Below are 21,460 nucleotides of genomic sequence, written 5' to 3'. Positions count from 1 at the left end.
ACATTGCAGGTGACCAGTATGACTAGTAGAAGCACCCAACATGAGCCGGAGTAAGCTGGATGTGATGTACAGGCGCCTCCTGCTTACCAAGTTCTTTACTCGAGGATGGGGAGACTTGGACCAACTCAAGAGGTAGGTGAAAGAAGTGCAAGAGTCAAAGTCTGGTAAAGCTAAGGGCACAACCCGCCGTACATGCAAATACGTGCTGCCTACGTGCCAAAACGTGGGCAATATTTTGGGATTCGTAAGTGTTAAGTACCGCCTCCGTACGAACTCGTAGGGAATCCGACATATTTTGGAGTATGCAGACATGCCGGAAAGCTTTGCGTGCAGGCAAAATTTTGTGTGCCATCGGGCTGCAAATTCGTCCCCCATTTGTGCCAGTACAGGCACCGCGCCTGTCTTGTACAGCCTGAATGTTTTCAGAAATACGTGGTGGATGTGGCCTAAAAAATGTGCATGTATGGCGGGTTGTGCCCCTACTAGTAGCATAAGAAGTGCAAGGGTCAAGGTCTGGTAAGGAGTGCAAGGGTTAAAGTCTGGTTGTTTTGTTTGTATTGCATCAGTTCAGTTCATTTGTATTGCATACAAATGGAGAATCTTTGCTGGATATTTTTATGTGCATAAATTAGGTGTGGAGGGTTGTTCAGTATGATGTAACCAGCTGCTTTCATGCCGCAGTTATTCCGGCTATATTATAGATTACTACAGAAACAGATATATACCTAGACAACCAAGTTTGTGTTGAAATTTACTAGCTGCATATGTCTGGACACTCAGATTTATTTGATCCATTCAAACCAGGATGGACTCTTTAATAATACTCAGAGTCTTTACTTTATAGTAAGTGTGGTGACTAGTGAGTTTTTTCAAATATTTGGTTTGACCTATCTGAGGTTGAAAGTTAAAACTTGTATCTGAAAACTTGCACAGCATTATGTTATTTGCAATGTAACCGCTCGATTAATGTGTACTTTGTACTATTTTACTCCCTATAATTATGACCTAGCTATCCTAGTGTGCAAAATAACAACATGATAGTCAAACTGGTGTCATATTGTTGTAGAACAAACAGATTTTTTCATCTCTAAGGATGATTGTAAATGAATCACAAGGTATGCTGGATTTAGTTACAGATCATTTTGTTTCTTTCAAAACCAGAGAATCATGAACAAATCATTGAAGCTTTTACAACAGCCACACCACATATACAATCATGTTTGTGAAATGCATCTGAGGGAAAATCACATGAGTACGTAGACAAACTATATACAGAACGTGATCAGTGTAATTCTTATATTCTACACTCTCAGGTTGCTGGAATTCAAGAAGTTTGTCCAGAACAGGGATTTGTGCTGCCAGCTGGTGGACACACACTTCAGAAATTATCCTGTGGCCATTGACAAAGTTAGTAACATAAAGATTCTTTCTACATAATAGAACTAGAAGTGCATTGATGAGGAGTAGACATCCATCTCAAGCAACTGGATATGATTTTGGAAATGGTCAGATGTTTCAAACAACATTCGTTGTTTTTTGGCAGTGACACTTCTATATCCTTGCTGCAAATAAAACTGTGTGAAAGTTGGTTCAGGCCAGTAGAATTTTATATGATAATCATTTTTATTCTTCATATGATTTTTAAAAAGTCTAAAATAGTCCAACGCTGATAAAGACAACCTTGGCCATGGAGATCTTCTTAATATGAACTGTTGCCTTTAACTTGTTTACAGAGTAGTGTTGGTGGAGATTGTAAGATTTTAGAGGGACACTTCACCTCACCGCTCACCCACATCCTACCGGGACTCCTACCCAGGGAGGCAGAAACTGCAAGGTAGGTGAAACTGTGGGCCTAACACTAGTAACAGCACAATGATTGGCACATCTATATATTACGTAGATATATATACCAGGCTTGGTTCAGTCGAGTATTTGTTACATTGTATTTTCAAAATTGGTATTTATTGAAAATGACGGCAAAATCAGTACACTGTATCAGCCTAGGCAGCCTAAGCTTAGTTGACGACTGACCCACAAAGACAAATATACAAAGCTAATTTACATATATGTACAAATAAAAGTCATAAGAGTTTACATTATACATACAGAATTGATACTGTGTAAAAATAATTGTAAGAATTTATCAGCATCCTGTTTACTGGAGAAAAAGAATGTAGCTCACTACTGAATATTCCTGTGCGTATAGCATGCAAATTGGTTAACCAGCGTTTATTGACAGGAGGTTGGGATATTAATCCTGGCTATGTTGGTCATTTGACCTGAATGTTACTAGTACAAGAAAGGGTCACAGTACTTACATGTATAGGGAGGGATGTTACTAGTAAACCACTGTTCATTGTGCTTGTTGACATCTTAGAGCAAGGGAAATTTCCCTGGTATAATGAACCTCTTTTACTTTGTTTATCTGTAGGTTCCAACTTATCCTGCCCGTGCGATGGCCCACGGAACAAAGACCAGTTTGTATCCACCTAGCCGGCACAGGAGACCACGTATGGGATTGTACTTAGTACTTTTAGTTTGACAAAACTGTCCATTTTCAAGTCTTTTGATAACCAGCTACACATTGGTGGGTCCAAGTAGAAAGTTATTAATTCAAGCTTATCTGTGTTAGTAGTAGTCATAAGTAATCATAGTACTTAACTAAACTTTCTTCTGACACAAAGGTATGCAGGGATCAAATTTTCAATGACCACAATCGCCTTCTTCAAGATCATCCTTCACCAGTATTGATTCTGAAGAAGGCGACAGTGGGTTATTGAAAATTTGATTCATGTACACCTTAGTGTTGGAAGAAAGTTTAGCATTGTACTAGAAAATAGCTTCTTCAATACAGAACTCATATAGGCTTGGATATATACACACAAGTGTGAACGGGTCCTTTCTCTTGTACATTATGTGTAATACTAACTAATTCTACTTTCACCTTAGTTCTTCTGGAGACGCAGGACTCTGATGGCCAAACCACTGCTGAAGGAATCAGGGATCGCCTCTCTACTCTACTGCTGGAGAACCCTTATTATATCCTTTGGTCCTGGCAGTAATCATTGTATGCCACAGAGGGGTTTAATTTAAACTGATTCACATAGTTACATTCTGAAACTTCACCAGTACTTTCAAGATTTTCACCAGTGCTTTTAAAATGTATGACTTTTAAAACCTGTGGTGAGGTGCACAACCATACATATGGCATATTCAAAGTATGATCATTATGATCATTGCAACAGACTTTATGAGGCTGATACTTTACTATGAGTCTTGAATTTCCTTTTGGAAATATATTAATTTTGTTATATTGTCAGTTATATGTTTTCCTTAATAGAACGTTGTCCACATGGATACAGAAAGCCTAAGGATCAACTGTAAGTGTAGCATGTTTGTTTTCTTCACATCTGAGATATTTGGAATGGAGAAAATGTTAAAATCATTGAGTACATTTTTTATATGAATTATTTGAGGTTATAAGAGTTACTGTTATTACTTTGACCACAGGAAGAATATCTGTAATGTTTCATTTTTAAGCTAATCGTGGACCGTGACAAACTCAACTCAACTCAACTTATATTACCTGATATGATTGAGGATTCAGTGATGATACTTAACACTGTCCATGACACATTTCCTACAAAGCAAACTGACATATGATATTGTATTAACCAATGAATTATTTTCTTAATCTCATGCAATGATTATGTTGCAATTTTAAACTTTGTATCCATATCCGTACACAAAATAAAGCTCTCACCAACAAGCTTTCTTTCGATCAGTTGACATGACCCAACTTATCAAGTTGAAATGACCCCAAAGCCTGTGTCATACATCCAGACTGGAAGTATGACGTTACCCAAGGGTCAAAGGTGCTTGGAAGTCAATATCGGCCCCCCTCTTGAATGAGGGAATGTTGGTGGGCTCTGATGTACAAATGTAATGGCCTCTTTCACTCCCCTAAGTAAGTAATCCTGTATCTTCACCTTGTCAAGATCCACAGAGTGTCAGGGCAATTCTATGTCAATGTTGCCTTATCTTTTGTTCCACAAGTCGTTCGAGTCTCCTGAACGTTAGCGACATCTTTGTGATGGGCGGGGCTCTGATTCTGGAGTCCCAGGTCCTGCTGCACTGGTGTGAGAGACAAGGTCTGGGGCCGCTGGGGCTGACAGGCATCTCCATGGGAGGACACGTGAGTGGGCCTGGGGTTCAGGCTGTTGATATGCATGTAGAAAAGTATGAAACCAGTCCACCCAGCCATTCTTGAGTTATCTTGTTCACATATACACACACACATAGACACACAAATTCTAGTGAAAATATAACCTCCATGAATATCAAGAGACTCAGGAGCTATAATACGGTTGGATTTCCAAGGGGGGCCACCACACAATAAAACAAAGCAAAACGTGTTACATTCGGTCAAAGTAAGACGCCAGTGGACAACATACAGTAGATCACATGAAGATTGAGGCAGCAAAAACAAAATCATTGTCCATTCCACCAAGGAGCTTTCATCAGATAAAACCTTGATTTTACAGTTATATATGTTCAAAGGTCAAGCCAAAAACGTCAAAGATGAGTTAAGGTCAGGGGTCACATGTGGCATATGCCTTAGAGTAGATACATGTCTAATGTCTGCTGGAAGTGTGTTGAAGTTAGTTGTGCCTCTGGATCTGATATCATAGTCTGAAGCCTTGTTGGGGTGTTAAAGTCCATGAGAAATGGGAATGTTTTCAGTGGTAGTTATCATGATGTCAACCTCAAGAGAGAAACTACCATTAAAATTTTCATTTATTACTGCTGTTTCATTTGTTCCTTCAGATGGCATCCCTAGCGGCGTCCAACTGGCCCAAGCCCATTGCTCTCGTCCCTTGTCTTTCCTGGAGCACAGCTTCCTCAGTTTTTACACAGGTAAAGAAATTCTTCTGTCTGGAGATGGTGATTCACTTCAAATCACCCAGATGGAGGCCTGGCCTCCATACCATATTAGCTACATGGGGATCATTCACCTGGACAGGAGACCTGGTGCATCCCCGTCTTGCATTCAGCTAGAAGAAAGGGTATGCCACCTGTAAGGTGCGGTATAACCCAAACGGTGCTGTAATACATTGTATGCTAAACGTACAGTCACTGTCTCACTCAATCCCCTTCTGGGCCAAATAGTCCTTGAGTTGAGTCTTCAGGAGTTGATTATTGTTATCACACAGGCTTCCATCAATTAAATAGAATGCACTCCATGCCACTGTTGCTATTTTCGAAGTCTTTGTTCTTTTGTTTGAATTTTTTTCAAGTTGATGTTCTTAGAGAATAAAGTTGTTGGCACAGATTGAAACAAAGTGTCAAATCTTATCCTTTATGAATAGTTTGGCTATTAAATCCGTGCTTTCTGACCTAGGTATGACATAAATAGAATACAACACGGTGTATTTCAAATCACCCTCAGTCCCAGCCCTTTCACAGGTCGGATTGTCCTTCGGCCACCAGGCGATCCTACCCATGGTTGGGCTGGTGCCTCGGATAACATAGAATACACCATGTTGTATTCTGTATATATTATAATCATGTAATATATGCGTTTTTTCAGGGAGTGCTGAGTCGAGCCATCCCCTGGAGACTACTAGAGAAACAATATGAAAACGATGCATATATACAGGAGATTGGTGCCCTCCTCAAGTCTATTGGGGTAAGTCTGGTACTTTCCCTATCCCTGTTATTTCCTGGTCTGTCTGTTTTGGTGCCTGACGAAAAAACGCCAGATGGCTGTCTGAAATGTCTGATCATTTCCAAAATCATATCCAGTTGCTTAAGGAACTGCTTTTTGGCATTCTTATTACCTGGATGTCTAACCTTCATCGACATAATACATTAATTTCTTTTGCATGGGCTCAGCTCTAATAGGTAGCATTGTTGTATTTTGTATTTCTCTACCAAGGCCAGCCCTTTATAATAGCCATGGCTAGTTGGGCAACCTTGGCTGTCCGTAATAATGCCAGCCAAAGGAATGAATGTGTAAAAACATTTGTTGTATTTGTTAAACAAGGCTATGGCTTACTTACTAACACTCAAAATTGCAAATTGTAATGTTACCCTTAATGTGACCGTGTTGTAACTGAATTTTTGTCAAAGACAGTGAACAAAACCTTCACAATCTCATTTTATGTTACCAAATTTTAAGTTCTGTTTGAAGAAGAATTGAAAGAGATATTAAACAAAGTATGCATTTGGGAATCTGAAGAAAGACTTGTCATTCTGGAAACTAAAGTATTCCCTTAATTTCTTTTTATTTTCAGGAAGATTCCTTCAAACTGGGCCAAGATTTTGTAACCAATGTCGGAGAATTGCAACACTTGAACACAAACCTTTTAGTACTGAAATCTGACTCACTAGATCAAATGTCAACTTCCAAAATCGTTGTCAGTAATCCAACAATGGATAAATCTGAGATACTTCAGCATGGAAGCGACACATCCTTGTCTGGAAGTACAAGACAGTTGTTACATGACAAGGACGAGAGCCGCAAAGTGAAGACAGCTTTGAGGAAGGCTCGACTAAAAGCCCAACAAAGAAGTCAGGAAGCAATGGTTTTCATGGCGGGTGTCATGGACGAGATCACACACCTGAAAAACTACACAGGTAAGTTTTGTTTGTTGGTTTGTTTGTTTTGTTGGTTTGTTTTGCATAACTGGCAAACTGCTTTTACATGTAGAAACCCACTGGTTTTGTACAGTTAAGGTACTTGGGGTTGGTGCCGGTACAGCATACCGGTACAAAACCGTTTTTCTCATTGGACCGGTCCAGAAAATCCGGACCTGAAAAAATTTGGTGGACCGGATGTTGGATACTTGAGTCACAGGAAGAAGGTGTAAAAAAATTGCCTTTCCCAAGGGCACAACATTGGGGCGTGCTAGGGATTTGATACCAGAATCTTTAGATTTTAGTCAACAACCCTAACCACTAGACCAGATTGCCGTCTTAAATTGCGACCACACTGTTGATCAATGTTGGACCGTTTTCATTCGGACATGGTGGCTGTGTGCCATAAGCCTGACGTAATGTCTAGGTTACTTTTGATTGATATAATATGTTGTTGAACTTTGTTCAAGGGCACCATGTGGTAGGCTTTAGTCTGTCCCAAATGGTACATTGATGATACTGTCTACCTTTGCTGTGACCAGTATCCAACTCGGTTGGTCAAAAATGTACAATAAAGGCCTTCATTCATTAACTGTACAACTGCTATTTTTTAATGCTGTTTGGTACGTTGTGTACTCCAGTGCCTGTGGACCCAAAGCTGGTGGTGGTGGTCGCGGCTAAACACGATTCCTACGTACCGAGGGACAATGTCACTGACCTTGCCGACCTTTGGCCGGGATGTGAGGTCAGATATATCGACACTGGACACATCGCTGCCTTCCTGTTCAACCAAAGTGTCTTCAGGTATGTATGTCGAGGAAGGTTAGACATCCAGGTAATAAGATACGCCAAGAAGTAGTTACTCATGACAAGCAACTGGACATGATTTGGAAATGGTCAGACGTTTCATATACCAGCTGATGATCAAAGTCAATGTCACTGATGAAAGACACCGGATGGGTGTCAAAAATGTCTGAACGTTTCCAAATCCTACCCAGTTGCTTGAGTAACTGCTTTTTGGCGTGTCTCCAGGTTCGTAAACTACATGTAATTACTACAACAGGGATGCTAGATGAAAACAGACCTGAATAAAATAATGTTGAGACTTTGCATGTACAAAATGACCAAACTGGTGGACGTACTGACTGATAAGTATCTACATGTAATACCAGCTCAAATAAGAACAAGGAATACCCAGTTGCTTGTCAATGAGTAACTGCTTTTTGGCGTGTCTCCAGGTACGTAAACTAGATGTAATTACTACAACAGGGATGCTAGATGAAAACAGACCTGAATAAAATAATGTAGACTTTGCATGTACAAAATGACCAAACTGGTGGACGTACTGACTGATAAGTATCTACATGTAATACCAGCTCAAATAAGAACAAGGAATAGTCATGCCTTCAAGAACAAGTCAGAGTGAACCTAGGATTGGTGCGTTCAAAAATTCAATTTTTTTTCTTAATTGGGAATTTGTTATCACCAAGCACAGTAGGGGCATATTCACTGGATAGTTTTAAAGAGGACATGCAGATAAATGTGCAAAGGTTAGGCGTGGCAGGTCGTTCTGTGTAATAGAACCAGCTGCTACTGCGCCGCATGCCTGCGAAGCTGGAATGTTACACCAAAGGGTGGTTATATACCGGCTATATGAAATTGCATATGAGTCAATAGCTAGGAAATAGTTTTTCTTGCAGGCTACCCAAATTATATTTTGCTTTTGACTGGACTTCAACTGTGCCCCCCATTAACGTTTATCTTGCTAATGTTTTATTTTGCAACAGAAAAGCCATCACTGATGCATTCACCCGAATGGGGAAGACTTGATGTTGCTAATGGTCATCATGGCAACTGCAATCGACCAATCAGAACCTACATTGCATCAACTCCTATGTTTAAAGTGTGAATTTAAACCAGTACAGACCAATGGCTGTGATCCTCAATTTTGGCCATACCATATATGGTACAGACTGCAGGGACTGGCACAGTGTATTATTTTATCAGTAATGCATTTAAGAAGTGCAGCGTGTTTTTAATTTATTTGCTGTGAGATTGAGCAGAAAATGGTATCTCTGTCAACTATGTAATGTTACTGTACATGTAAATGATGTCTAACAAGTACATTGTATCAATGTATGTCAACATCATTGACAAAATTTAAAGTGTGTGAGCTTGCAGCTTGATGATGTATTTAATATGATATAGCGACACAAAAATGTGTGCCACTGGACCGCTATTGTTGACTGATCATATTTGTAGTCATTAGCATGAACTCTCATAGTTACCCTGGGTGCCATAATACTGCCAAGTTTAATAAGAAAAAAACATTGTTATACATGTAGAAAGTAAGGCTTGCTGAAGATTGTCTTGAACACCTAAATACATGTATCTGAAACGTATATACCTCTGGATTACTGATGCTGCATTGGTACATTGTACATCTCTCTAAATCACTAAAAATTAAACACATATTTTTTCTTGATATGTGGCAGTATTGTGGCACCCGGTGGAATTATGAGAGTTCATGTTACAAATGTACTGTTGCATCTAACCTATGCTTGAAAGCTGTAGTGAGTGTTGAAATTCTAAAAATATCTCTCTATTGTGTCAAATGATATAAAAATCCTACTGTACAGTTACTGTAGTGGCTGCATATCAATTTGTAAAAAAAGTTAAAGACTTATTGTACACTCCAGTTTAATCTTTACTGGTTTGGCCATCCAAAGAACAATATGTTTACTAACTGTACAGTAAGTATAAAAATAATGTGAAACTCAGGCATTGCTGTGTTCACTAGACTTTATTGTTCATCATGAAATAACACTACATTTTGCTCTGATTCAATGATTTATGATGTTGTGCTCATGTCAAATTTGTAGAGGCCAAGACAACCTCTTAAAAGTACCCTCTGAATATGATACCATTCTAGACATTTGAATCTAGGCAAAGGTAACGTTAAACAAATTTCAACATGGGACTGCAAGTCAAAGATTTACAAAATTTATTAAAGTAAAGCCTTGAGAACAGTTTGCAAAGTTACGATGTTTTGACTTTGGGATTGTGATATCAACTCTTCTGCCTTGATCATAGCAAACACAAACATGTTTGTGTTGTACATGTTGTATGTGCCTTCAATGTAATGCCTTCTTAATATACACACTAATGTGCAGATTTTTTGTATCTTCCATATGCAATCGATCATGGCCTACTTTGCTTCTGCCTTCTGTCCATGTAATTGCAAATAATAGAATTCATACAATGTGCTGGTAAAATAATGTAAAAAATGACTTGGATTATTCAAACATTACTATGTCTTGTATTCATTGACCTTCTTGCACTTTTTTTCGGTTTTCATAGCTCAAGATTATAACTCACTATGTGTTTCTGTACAGGGGTCTACCACAACTCAGTTTACAATCCTATACAATAGCTGCATGATAGTAAGTTACATTGTATCATCTCAGTAATTAACCATAATTCTAAGTTTGTAAGTCATATCAAACTTATAATAATTTGATAATGAAATGTGATTTTGCAGGAGCTGCTGTGTAGCGGAAATGTCAGGTACAAACACAAATCTTTAGTGTTGAATGTTCAAAATGTTCACACTTATTCATCCCAGGTGATTCATCATTTGGGCTTATTTTTGTGCAGTATATAACTTGTATAACATGGCAGTGTATTACTGCTGACAATTACAAGCACACGTACATGTACACGTAGTAGACACATAATGTCACCAGCAGTTTATTACCAAGGGCATCCAGTCTTCCAGACAGTCTTCATGCTAGTTTGCCATGATATAAGCCTGTCCTTTGACTGTCGGGGCCTATAATACGCCATCACATTCCATCAGCCATTACAGGTATTTCGGGATGTCAGGGTCAATTTTCTGTGGAGGAAAAGACAAGATCACTTAAAGGACCTGGTTACATATGTCGCACGATTGTCATACAATGGCAAACTTAAGGCATTTTTTTAGGCCATTGGTTCTCAGATTTTTAAAAGTGAAAATATAGCAAGACGACATCATAAAGCTAGTGGGTACAGAGTACAACTTGTAAATATGACTATTCACCCCATAAAACTGAGTGCACCATGGCACAAGCCTGGTCCCCAGGCTTCATCATAATGTTTTTCCCGTTAAGGGTTGGTTTTTTTTCAATCTGAGAACCAACAAATTAAATTGGTGTGGCCCTGCATTAGTCCTGAAAAATTAATCCGTCTTTGTACAGAAAAACCTTGTTTGGTTCTGCCACAGCCTGCTATAAGATTGTACAACATTAAGATCATTGTCAAAAACAGCAAATCAGTAAAGATGGGATCCACAGTTGAGACCAGGCCATGGAGAATCCAAAAAGTTCACATATTTTTCAATGATCTATGTCTTTCAATGACTATTAGTTGACTTGTAATTATCTTGATGACAAATGATTTAGGCCCCTGATTTGGTTTAACCAACGGCCTCTGTACTTTCAAATCAATCAAGCTCATTCGCACTTCTAAGTACACATGCGCTGCAACAGAAATTGTGGGTAATATATGGTATATCAAGGAGCTTTTATACCTGATATTAAAGCTCCTTGGATACTGGTATATTGATATACGACATACAATTTTTGATGCACTGACAGTGCGCATGTGCACTCGGAAAGTGTGAGCGAGCATATTGCTGTATCTAAGTTGCATCCAGAAACAGTTTGACATACATGTAGAGCAATGTGATACAAAGTTAACACACTTGTAATAGGAGCTCAGGACTTTACCTCAGGGTCGACGTTGGGTCCGTACCTATTGACAGCCCTGCCTTTCTTGTCAACAATGAACTGAGGAGAGTTAAGGGGACAACAAAAACAATAAAATTATGATTATTTAACTACTGCCTTTAGTCCAGCAGCCTTCACAATAAGCTAAAACTATATATAGTGTCACTGAACTACGATCTGACATGATAATACTATTAGATTTATCCTTAGATGTTCAACATATTGAGCATTTGGCAAGAAGCGTTATCCAAACTTAAGGCCATTTTTCATTCAATTGTAAGGATGGTTTCCAATGAAACGACATTTCAGAAGGAAACTTACCTCAATAAGATTGATTTTGAAAGACACAAATTTTACCATTGAACTACTGTTCTAAACTTAGGTACAAACAGATACAGTGTACAAAAAGCGCATGATCCTTTACATTTTCAGACGAAAACAGATACTGGTGACGTTACATGTAACTACACACCATTGGACCAAGACGTAAAGCAAAACATAACAAGAACAATATATAAAACAACATACTACAGACATTCTAAGCTAGGCAACATCACCAGTGGATCAGACTGAAGCACGTAACATTGATCACACCTCACATGTTACCTTGGTAAAATTCCACTTGATGAGACTGGAAATAAGGGAAGAAAATAAGAGACCGTCAAAATTCTTATGGAACTAGTAGATCTGTGAATCTTATAAGATTGGAAGTCCTACCTTTGTAAAGTTCCACTTGATGATGCTGAAACAACATGGCAACACAAAGTTTCATGAAGACCTTTACAACACCCTATTGCATATAGCTGTTAGTTGTTGAATGTTAATATTCATATCAACAGGTTACAATGTATATGATTCTAGCATTGAGCAAGAATTATGAAACACATCACTGATTGGCATGATTTTGGAATTCCTAGTTCAAACTAGAAAGGCAACATTTTTGAAAAAAATGCAGGATGTGGGCGAAGGGAAAAGAAAGCAAAAATCGCAGGAAAAGAAGCAACAAGGAAGGCAACATTTTCGCGAAAATGCAGCAAAAAGAAAAAAAAATTAAAAAACATTGTCTATCCACGGATTCGATCCCGGAGCGTTGGTTTACCACGCCAGAATAATCCCATTGAGCCAGTGCTACAACATGTTACGTGCGCACGTTTTAACAGGTATAAAAATGTATTGCGTTGCTTGAAAAACCCGCGAGCTTCCGCTGGCTATTTTTCTCGCTTATAATCGAAGGTATTTCACTAAAACTTGGACAGAATACTAGAATATTCTTTGTGGGGCATTTTTATGTTGTTATTTAGCCGATTAGATGCTCTGAACTTGCTGCATTTTCAACGTTTTTGTGATACTGCGCTGCCGAGTGCCATTTTGTGATCTGTGCGTTGATAGGTTTACCCCTGACGTATCCACCAGACAGTCAGAATGTTAGCCAATCAAAAAGCTGGAAACATGGACTGCATGCTACAGGTTCCATTTTTTTCTGAGTTTTGATTGGTAGGGTGGAATATCTGTAGAGAATACTAAATGTGTGGCTTCGCCCACATAATAAATGTGTGGCTTCGCCCACATAACAAAATATAGAAATCAACTTAGATGACCTTACATTCTTCAGAATTGATTTTGAACATAAAGCTACAGACTGTACATACACATAAGCCATGCATATACATGTAGTATTGTTAAATGACAACTTGTTTGCAGTTGTAATGACAAGAAAATTTCACCACAATTATTTCAAACCATGCATGGGCCTAAACTAAAAACATGATGGAGCATAAAAAGCAAAAGAAAATAGAAGCCACGGTGTGCGAAACATAATTGACGCTATATCAGGGCTGTATACAGCTTTAGATTTTTCTGTACAACTCATTGTTTGAAGCCAATATTGCTGATTTTCGTCATTTTCATATTCTGTAATTATAATTAACTTTCATCAATTTCATGTCATGAAGTTCGGATATATTTCATAAACAGGTTGGATTTTTTTTTCCCAACAAGCACATTTCCATGCTGGGCGGAGGGACTCGTCCTGGAGAAAGCCTAGCCGAGGCATGGGAGGACGTACAGTGTATTTACTTAATCAAGTTAATATTATATATCAGGAGGACACGCTTAATAATATGCAAGTAAATACGTCTTTCCATGCCTGGAGTCCAGTCTTGTTCGCTTTAGTCCGTTCCTGTAGGTCACTACGGTAGCAGCCTTTGGGAGCGGACTATCGAACAATGCTGGGCTCCAAGCTATCAAAGTCGCTTTGGCTAGAGAGAGCCCTTCACTTACAGTTAACGTTACATTTTTGAAAATCGTTGTTCTCCATCTGTATACAGTACTGTACTAAGTAATGTTATCTATACTCACTCTCCAAGTGTCCCACGTGTGGTATTCACCAGCCAGTTGTATATGGGATGGGTTTCTGGTCCGAGTACGTGGATCTTACTGAACATGTCAAAGCTTACTCCATAGCGGGTGGTAACAAACTCCTTGATGTCCCTCTCAATGTATGGCTCCTGAAGAAAAGGAGAGGACAGACATGAGCTTTGCTGTCAACGGTTGTTGTCTCTCTATCGGTATACCCGCGCCGCTTCAGATTCGTCAGTATCTGGTCACATGTGCTCTTCTTCTCTCTCATCTCTCTCTGTGCTTCTAACTGGACCGTCAGTTTTGCTAATGGTCTAGCTTATTGTAGGTTTATGGGCATGTTGGATCGATACTTTGGCATCAACTTAGTAATCGACTCAGCCCATAGCTTAATCTCCAAGCAGATTCCCGGTGGCAGATAAGATAGTTCAAGCTGCCTACCTCCGAGGCTCTGGACCTCCTCTGACCCGATACTCATTGGCAGCTTTGATACTATCTTATGCCACCGGGAATCTGCTTGGAGATTATCCAGGGCTAATGAGACCAACTTGGCCCAACGTCCTAATCCCTAATCCCAACCCTAATCCAAGCCAAGTTGACCTTGGTGTTGGGCCAATTTAAACTGGGCCTTTGAGTTGGCAAAAGGGTAATGTGTCGTTCTGGTCCCATATTCACACTTAAAGGCAAAAAAAGGGTCTGCACGGGGGGTCCTGAAAACGATTTACGCTTAATTCGGGACGGCTGCTCACGTAACGCTTTAATTACGTTAAATTCACGAAGGCTACCAACGCTTTACGCTTCATCCCACTACGAATTAGGTAAAATGAAATAGTTTCCCTACGAATTACAGGAAATTAAACAGGCCTGCCTTAAGACTTACGGAAAAGAGCATGCATACCCGAAAAAAAAGTTTAAACAATACGTCGATGTAGATTAGACGTCCAGATACCATAACCACTTTTGCTTGAGTGACTTTTTTTGGCATAGGTTTAAACAATGTACTTGATCACATTATAGTATCACTCACCTGATTGTGGAATTGATTGCATGGGAATGCCAGAATCCTCAGTCCCTTTTCTCCGTACTTCCGGTACAGATCCATCAGCTGTTTGTAGTTCCGGTCCGTACCCCCACATCTGGACGCGACGTTGACGATGAGCAGCGGTTGCCCCCTGATGGTGGCATACAAGTTGTCATCAGTCAATGTGTCGTCGAATACATTTGTATATTTGTTAGGGCACATAGATTTTTTTTAAAATGATCACCTGTGCCTAGGAAGATAGGAAAATATATGGGGAAAAATGTCACGGTTTAGTTTGAAGTTCTTACGTTTTTGATATCAAAATACCAGGACTAGAGTCTAGTGGACATTACCTCGTCGGTGTTTGTTGCCTTGCATTCTAACAGTTTTGTTTTAACAGCTAAAGAAATATTTGAGGAAGTATTAACTGAAAACCCTTGCGGTGTCTGGGAATCAATAACTGACCCTACTCCACTTCAAATTGACGGAGACTTCAAATTTTATGATATAATTATTATCCAGTTGCTTGAGTAACTGCTTTTTGGCGTATCTCATAACCTGAATAAACAAACTTAACGGATTCAAACAAAAAAACCATCATCGACATAACATACCTGTACTTCTCAAAGCTGATCATGTTGCCATCAATGTCTTTAGCTTCAAACTCGTAGATAAACCGAGTCTTTCTCCATTTGTTGGGGTCAACTGACGTCTGCACACAAAAAAGTATATGGATTAAAAAGCGTTATATATATATATATATATATATATTAGTGGTGGGAAAGATAAAATTGAGATAAAAATTTACACGTACATGTACACCCCTGAGTGGTAATCTTGGGCATACTTCGCTGTCACTAGTCCTAACTGTACATGTCCTTGCACATAATGATGAAAATTTTCGAAAATCATGAAGATGATGTTTATTACTACTATAAGGATTGAAACAAAGCTCAACAGTTATGGATTCTACCAACACAGAGCTTTCATTAGAATACTATATAAAAAAAAAAATCTTATGATATAAAACAGCCTTTATAATTCCACTAGCACACTAACTCATACCTACTCTCCAAGCATAGGTTCGGGGGCTACTGTGTTTTGACACATTGGAGGCATTTATATCGGGCTGGCTACTCTGCGCTGTTTTCTTTATGTCTGCCAGCCAGATTACCAGTTATAACAATAACACTAAAAAATTAGAAGACCTGACAAAACCCCCTAAAACACGTTAAAAAAGGCCGGAGCCGAACCTCTGCTTGGAGAATAACTCATACCCAATACTTGTCAATTTGCTGTCCTCTTTGCTTTTTCTTTCTGGACTCCGCTGCCATGGCGTCACACTTTTCCTGGAGGGCGAACTTTGCACGGGCCACATCTTCTGGCAACCCTGTCAACTACAGGATATTAACATCAACACGTTGTTTAGAGTTAAGTTGTGTTATAGGTTCAGTTAAACTCTATAATATTAAAAAAGATGAGAAAGATGCCTGATTTGTTAAGATTATCCACCAGGTCATATATATCTGCCACCCTGAAAAAGCATTTGAAGACATCTCCAGTGCAACATATTTCAGTATCATGCACTCCTTGCATATCTTAACTAGAAGTGCTACACTAGAGATCTCTTAAACACACTGGTTTTCAAAGTGAAGATATTTATAACCTGGTGGATAAATGTTCATGAGATAAAAAACACACAATAAAGAGCAACTCCTCCACCGGTCATGGCAGAGAAAACAAGACTCTATTCGTTTGTATGACTTGATTGTTCATAGCGCTGAAGAAATTTCTTGAGCTCTTTTTGAAGAGCGTAGCGTAGCTTAATCATTAAGGACTGGATGACTTTGTTACCTTATACACAATGTCCATGTCAGGGTCGCCCCCTTGCGGCGGGATGTTGTACTCCACGATGTTGTAACCTTTCAACATCTCTTCGATTTCGCTGCGACTTGCTGGGTTACGGATGACGTCATCGTGGAAATCGTACGTCACGTCAACCATCTCTGTCACCAGCTTTCCCCGCTAGATTGGAGGATAAGTTGTGAGGTACTGTAAGTTACACCAGAACACACTTGCGTGTCGCGTATTACAGAGGGGTGTTTGGTCCGTTAAAATCAGCTCCTAATTTTCCCATACAATTTCAGTAAATGATACTTAGGATATGCAAACCTTCTCTCTTTAGTATCACTAACAAAAGGTAGTGGATTCTGCCTGAACCGTCTGGCCATTTCCAAAATCATATCCATGGAGTTACTTGAGTTAATGGTATTTGGCAAACAACAGATTCTTTATCTTTTGCTGTCTTCTTTGACTTTGAAATTGTCTTTGGTATCCATTTTCCGTTATTTTTTTAATTTACGGCATGTTTCTGTTTATTTTACGATCTACAAAACAGTTTTCGGAAACGGACGACGATTGGTGTGCGCGCGGATGATATTAAGCCAAGGGCACAACCCATGCCAATGTGTGCTCTCTATAGCTACGTGCCAAAACGTGGGCAATCTTTTGGGATCCTTAAGTGGTAATCCGTACGAACTCGTAGAGAATCCGACGGATTTTGAAGCACGCAGACACGCCGTAGAACTTTACGTGCAGGCAAAATTTTGTGTGCCATCGTGCCAGTACGGGCGACGCGCCTGCCATGTACAGCCTGAACGTTTTCAGAAATACGTGGCGGACGTGGCCTCCAAAAAACGTACGGACAAATTGCACGTACGGCGGCTTGTGCTCTTAGCTTAATCGAACCAACATAACCTCTCACACACAAAATAAATCACAAACTTGTGCCGATAACAAATCAAACTTCTTACCATCATCTCAAGTTCCAGTTCCCGCTGCTTTTTAGCCTCTGCCAGTGTGTCCCTCAGCTCGTTCAGGGAGTCCATCGCCGTGTTCGCCAGCCGCTCGCATTTGCTCTGCTTCTCCGCTGTGATGTACCTGTAGTAGGGGTGGGTACCGGTACAGAAAATTCAGGTCCAGGTCCGATTCAGGGCCAGAGGATCAGGTCCAGGTCCGAACCTGAGCCTGGACCTGATTCAGTATGTGAAAACTTGTGTATGGAAGATACTCATAACAATGGTCCATTTCACTGCAAAGAAATGTGTTTGGTAAAGTAATAGATTTACACTGGCGTTTTAAAATCCTAAAACGCTATCGGTCTCTGTACGATTGACGGTATAACTTGGTAGAAATGACTATAGACTCTACTTTACTTCGCACTTCATTATTTTCTTCAACCTGCAAGCCCCAAAACGCGTGAATTCCTGATCATATAATCTGTTTATTTTCTAATAGGTCCAACATCCGATCCACCGAATTTTTTCAGGTCCGTTTTTTTCTGGACCGTCCAATAAGAAAAACCCAGCCTTAACCTGTAGTAGTCCAACAGGCTCCTGATCTCCGCCACATGTTGGACCACGATGTTGATCACTTCTATGAAGGCCAGCGTCTCCTCGGATATCTCCTCCGCCGGCATCTGAAAGGAAAATGTTTTCACAATCTTAGAGCAATGAGAGATAGGGGCTAGCAGGCTTCAACTTCTTTGCTTCGCGGCTTTGGATACGGTCGCCCCCCCCCCCCCCACCACCATACATGTGCACTAGCACCCCTCCCCTCATATCATGTCATACACATCATTCTTAATCTAAAATGATCCTATATTGTAAGCAAAGTCAACTAAGCCTAGAATATTTAAACCCTTCGTGAGCCTTTCTTGATTTCCCCGTCCAGAAACTTTGGTACTTTGACGGCCGTTGTAGCCTGTCGGAAGCATCGCAGATCAAGTACCGATACAGTATTTTGTCCTGACTTGTACGAATATGGAAATGCAGTATGCCAGACATTAGGCTTAAAGCCAGTGGCTATCTTCTCCGACAATTTCAGACGTTTTCATGTATTGAGATTACATCTCATCACATCTGCTTTGAGATTAGGAAGGGTTGCCAATCAACTTTTATATTCGTTTGTTTTTCTTCACGGTTAAATTTATCCATTTGGAATAACAACCTGGCACAATTGTTTTTGAAAAGGATGTCTACTGTAGAATGAATTCAGTGTGGTCTTAAAGCAACTTCAAGTTTAACTTAATATGTAAAGGTACATGTAACGCTGATATTGGCTGATATCAATTAGGATTTTACCATATGCATGGTTAATATTGACCGAAGGAGGCTATACATACATATAGACAGAGAGAGACAGAGCGGCAGAGAGATACAGAGAGACACAGAGATACAGAGAGAGAGACACAGAGAGACAGAGACAAAGAGAGACACAGAGAGACAGAGACACAGAGAGACACAGAGAGATACAGAGAGACACAGAGAGACAGAGAGACACAGAGAAACACAGGGATACAGAGACACAGAAAGACAGAGAGACACAGAGAGACAGAGATGTTTGAGATCAGATGTAAAAAATTAATTCCCGATCATCTTTTGATAAATTTAAAAGTTACACCGGCTAACAGAACTCCAGGCCCCCCATGTTCACACCACACGGTGACCCGCACGTAGAAAGGATTGTTGAACTCTGCTATTTGCAACGTTGACACCAAACGTACAACGTTACAACATCCAAAGAGCCTTGATAAAGTACCAGTTTTCTTCAGCTTTATATATAGCCCATTGCCGAGGTCGCTAACCTATGGCATAGCGACCTCCAGAGCTGACAAAATTGAAGAGCACGGTACGTGGGAAAGTGTTTACTAGGTAAAACTGGTTCACCCAAATAAACATGGATGACCATGACCAATTTACCACTCTACCTATTATAACTAAGATAAGTATTAACGCAATTTCAGCAGAAATATTGTCAACATTTTCGCTGGCTACAAAAACAAGCAATAGTACAAAGGAATTGATAGCTGAGGAGTGGTAAGTGTTTAGTAGGTAAAACTGGTTCACCCAAATAAACACGGATGACCATGACCAATTCACCGCTCTACCACTTATATAATCAACATATGTATAGCAACGCGATTTCAGGAGAAATATTGTCAATATTTTCGCTGGTAGAAGACAAGCAATCGTACAAAGAAATTGATGGTTGAGTCGTGAATTTAAGGGGTAAAACCGAAAAGGGCAGGTTGGTTTGGGTGCGGCCGCACACGTCACACATCAATCAAGTACGTGGTATGGTGGCATGTTGGCATTCCGCGGTACCTAGCCTTGTTTTCCTTTGGGTGAGATATTGTTTCCTTTCCTGCAGTAACATCAGTCAATCGTTAACACAACAACCACTAGATGTGGTAACACACAAATCAGTGACGTCGGCGCAATCGTCGATCGTTTTGTCTGATAAAAATCGAAAATCTGACTCTAGGTTGAATATGAAAATTTCTTCTTATTGCTCTTAAACCAACAAGCCTACTTTTTCACATTTGGGATGAGTCGGTTACTAAACAACGGCTGCATGCTTCACAGCCAAAACAAGTGCTGTAGGATTTACCTCCAAAATTCCGCACCTATTCAACCACCAAAACGGGCAGTACGGCGAGCCAACCGTCGTCAGTACATAGTGAACTATCACACCATGTTACAGTACAAGCTACACTATCGTAGACAAACATCTAAGTGACCATATTGACATATGACATAAAAAGACAATAAAACAATTAAATCTTTACCGTGACGCTTGTGTTGGTCCGTCGGAGGGCCAGGTAACGAGCTAGTATTTCTTCCCCGCGTCCTCCTCCAGTGACAAACAAGATGGTTCTAAATTTGTCTCTCGGATATGATTTCCGTCCCGTGCGTTCCGGCCGCTCTAAATACGGCGGGTGGGGGGATTGCGTTGTAGAGTGCAGGAATGTCTGAGCATGTATGGGTAAGGCGGGGACCCTCCACCCTTCCGTCATACAGACACTCTATCTTATCTATCATGGGTAGATTTGATATATTATCTAGATTTGATACATTACTATAGTTTATATAGCGCTAGTTCACCTTTAGCCGCGGGGTAACCGATATTCGTCGTTTTCAAAGATTTCCTGATAGCAAGTCTACGGGCGGTGTTTTCAAACTGAAATACAGTGAAAATATCGCAATTTAAGCCACCGTCCCTCGACTTGGTATCCCTAAATGCCCTGCGTTAAGAACAACGGTTATAGGTTACCCCGCGCGGATAAAGGTGAACTGGCGTTTTATTCCCAGAATCTAGAGTTAGCCTTTAGACTTGAGTTACGCGCTATATTGTTTACACTGTTGGTCTGTACCCTTTCATGTTACCTGCAATTAAAACACGGGCAAGGGTGTGCAATAAACTTTCATTATCATGGCTTTAATGGTAAAGCGAATCCACGTGTGTATGTAGCTGTTACAGTGTCTTCTTTAAATTTTATTTTGAAGATTGTGCAATTGGATTTGTGGACTCCCCTCGGCCTCATTCTTGCCCCGAGGTATATTTTGCTCAGTGACGCAGTACGGCAGATTTCTATCTCTATCTGTATCTGTATATCGGGTATGCTAGGAACCGCCCTTCCGCGCAATATACCAGCTTAGGCTTAGGTCCCATATCCGAAACGGGACCCGGCTGGGACGTGTGCGGAAACAAAGAATGAAACTGTTTACCAACGAATATACGCTAATTATGCTCCTGACTATTTTTTAAGTTCTATGTGTTTTGTTGCCTTTCTTATCATATTTTTCGTTTCCGTAAGCTACCCGGCAGGAGA

The 21,460-nt window shown here is 40.0% G+C and overlaps 2 protein-coding genes across 4 annotated transcripts in view; one reads left to right on the top strand and one right to left on the bottom strand.

Annotated features, from left to right (window-relative positions):
• LOC118411137 (protein ABHD18-like) overlaps window positions 1-9,926 on the top strand; it is a 13,715-nt gene extending 3,789 nt beyond the window's left edge. Inside the window, 13 exon segments of the mRNA XM_035813180.1 lie at window positions 10-132; window positions 1,314-1,407; window positions 1,734-1,834; window positions 2,432-2,510; window positions 2,950-3,015; window positions 3,018-3,039; window positions 3,353-3,380; window positions 4,057-4,195; window positions 4,828-4,917; window positions 5,591-5,689; window positions 6,297-6,639; window positions 7,281-7,443; window positions 8,427-9,926. Coding sequence (XP_035669073.1) covers window positions 41-132; window positions 1,314-1,407; window positions 1,734-1,834; window positions 2,432-2,510; window positions 2,950-3,015; window positions 3,018-3,039; window positions 3,353-3,380; window positions 4,057-4,195; window positions 4,828-4,917; window positions 5,591-5,689; window positions 6,297-6,639; window positions 7,281-7,443; window positions 8,427-8,469 — 1,359 coding nt within the window. The 5' untranslated portion in view covers window positions 10-40 and the 3' untranslated portion in view covers window positions 8,470-9,926.
• LOC118411138 lies at window positions 9,428-20,659 on the bottom strand. Of its 3 annotated transcripts, XM_035813183.1 has the most exons (12): window positions 20,417-20,546; window positions 18,930-18,960; window positions 18,162-18,265; window positions 17,601-17,727; window positions 16,642-16,812; window positions 16,065-16,184; window positions 15,402-15,499; window positions 14,794-14,938; window positions 13,767-13,915; window positions 12,126-12,150; window positions 11,409-11,468; window positions 9,428-10,534 (listed from the first exon to the last, which is right to left on the bottom strand). In XM_035813183.1, the coding sequence occupies exons 2-12, from the start codon at window positions 18,936-18,938 to the stop codon at window positions 10,502-10,504; spliced, it is 1,041 nt and encodes a 346-aa protein (XP_035669076.1). In that variant the 5' UTR covers window positions 18,939-18,960; window positions 20,417-20,546; the 3' UTR covers window positions 9,428-10,501. The 3 variants fall into 3 exon arrangements, with proteins under 3 accessions (XP_035669076.1, XP_035669074.1, XP_035669075.1); XM_035813181.1 differs by lacking the exon at window positions 18,930-18,960 and having other exon boundaries at window positions 20,417-20,659; XM_035813182.1 differs by lacking the exons at window positions 12,126-12,150; window positions 18,930-18,960 and adding an exon at window positions 12,015-12,039 and having other exon boundaries at window positions 20,417-20,659.
• Between the last annotated feature and the right edge of the window lie 801 nt (window positions 20,660-21,460).

Source organism: Branchiostoma floridae, chromosome 3 (assembly GCF_000003815.2).
Source record: "Branchiostoma floridae strain S238N-H82 chromosome 3, Bfl_VNyyK, whole genome shotgun sequence".
In the NCBI taxonomy this organism is placed as follows: domain Eukaryota; kingdom Metazoa; phylum Chordata; class Leptocardii; order Amphioxiformes; family Branchiostomatidae; genus Branchiostoma; species Branchiostoma floridae.
This window is presented reverse-complemented; position numbering and strand designations above follow the sequence as displayed.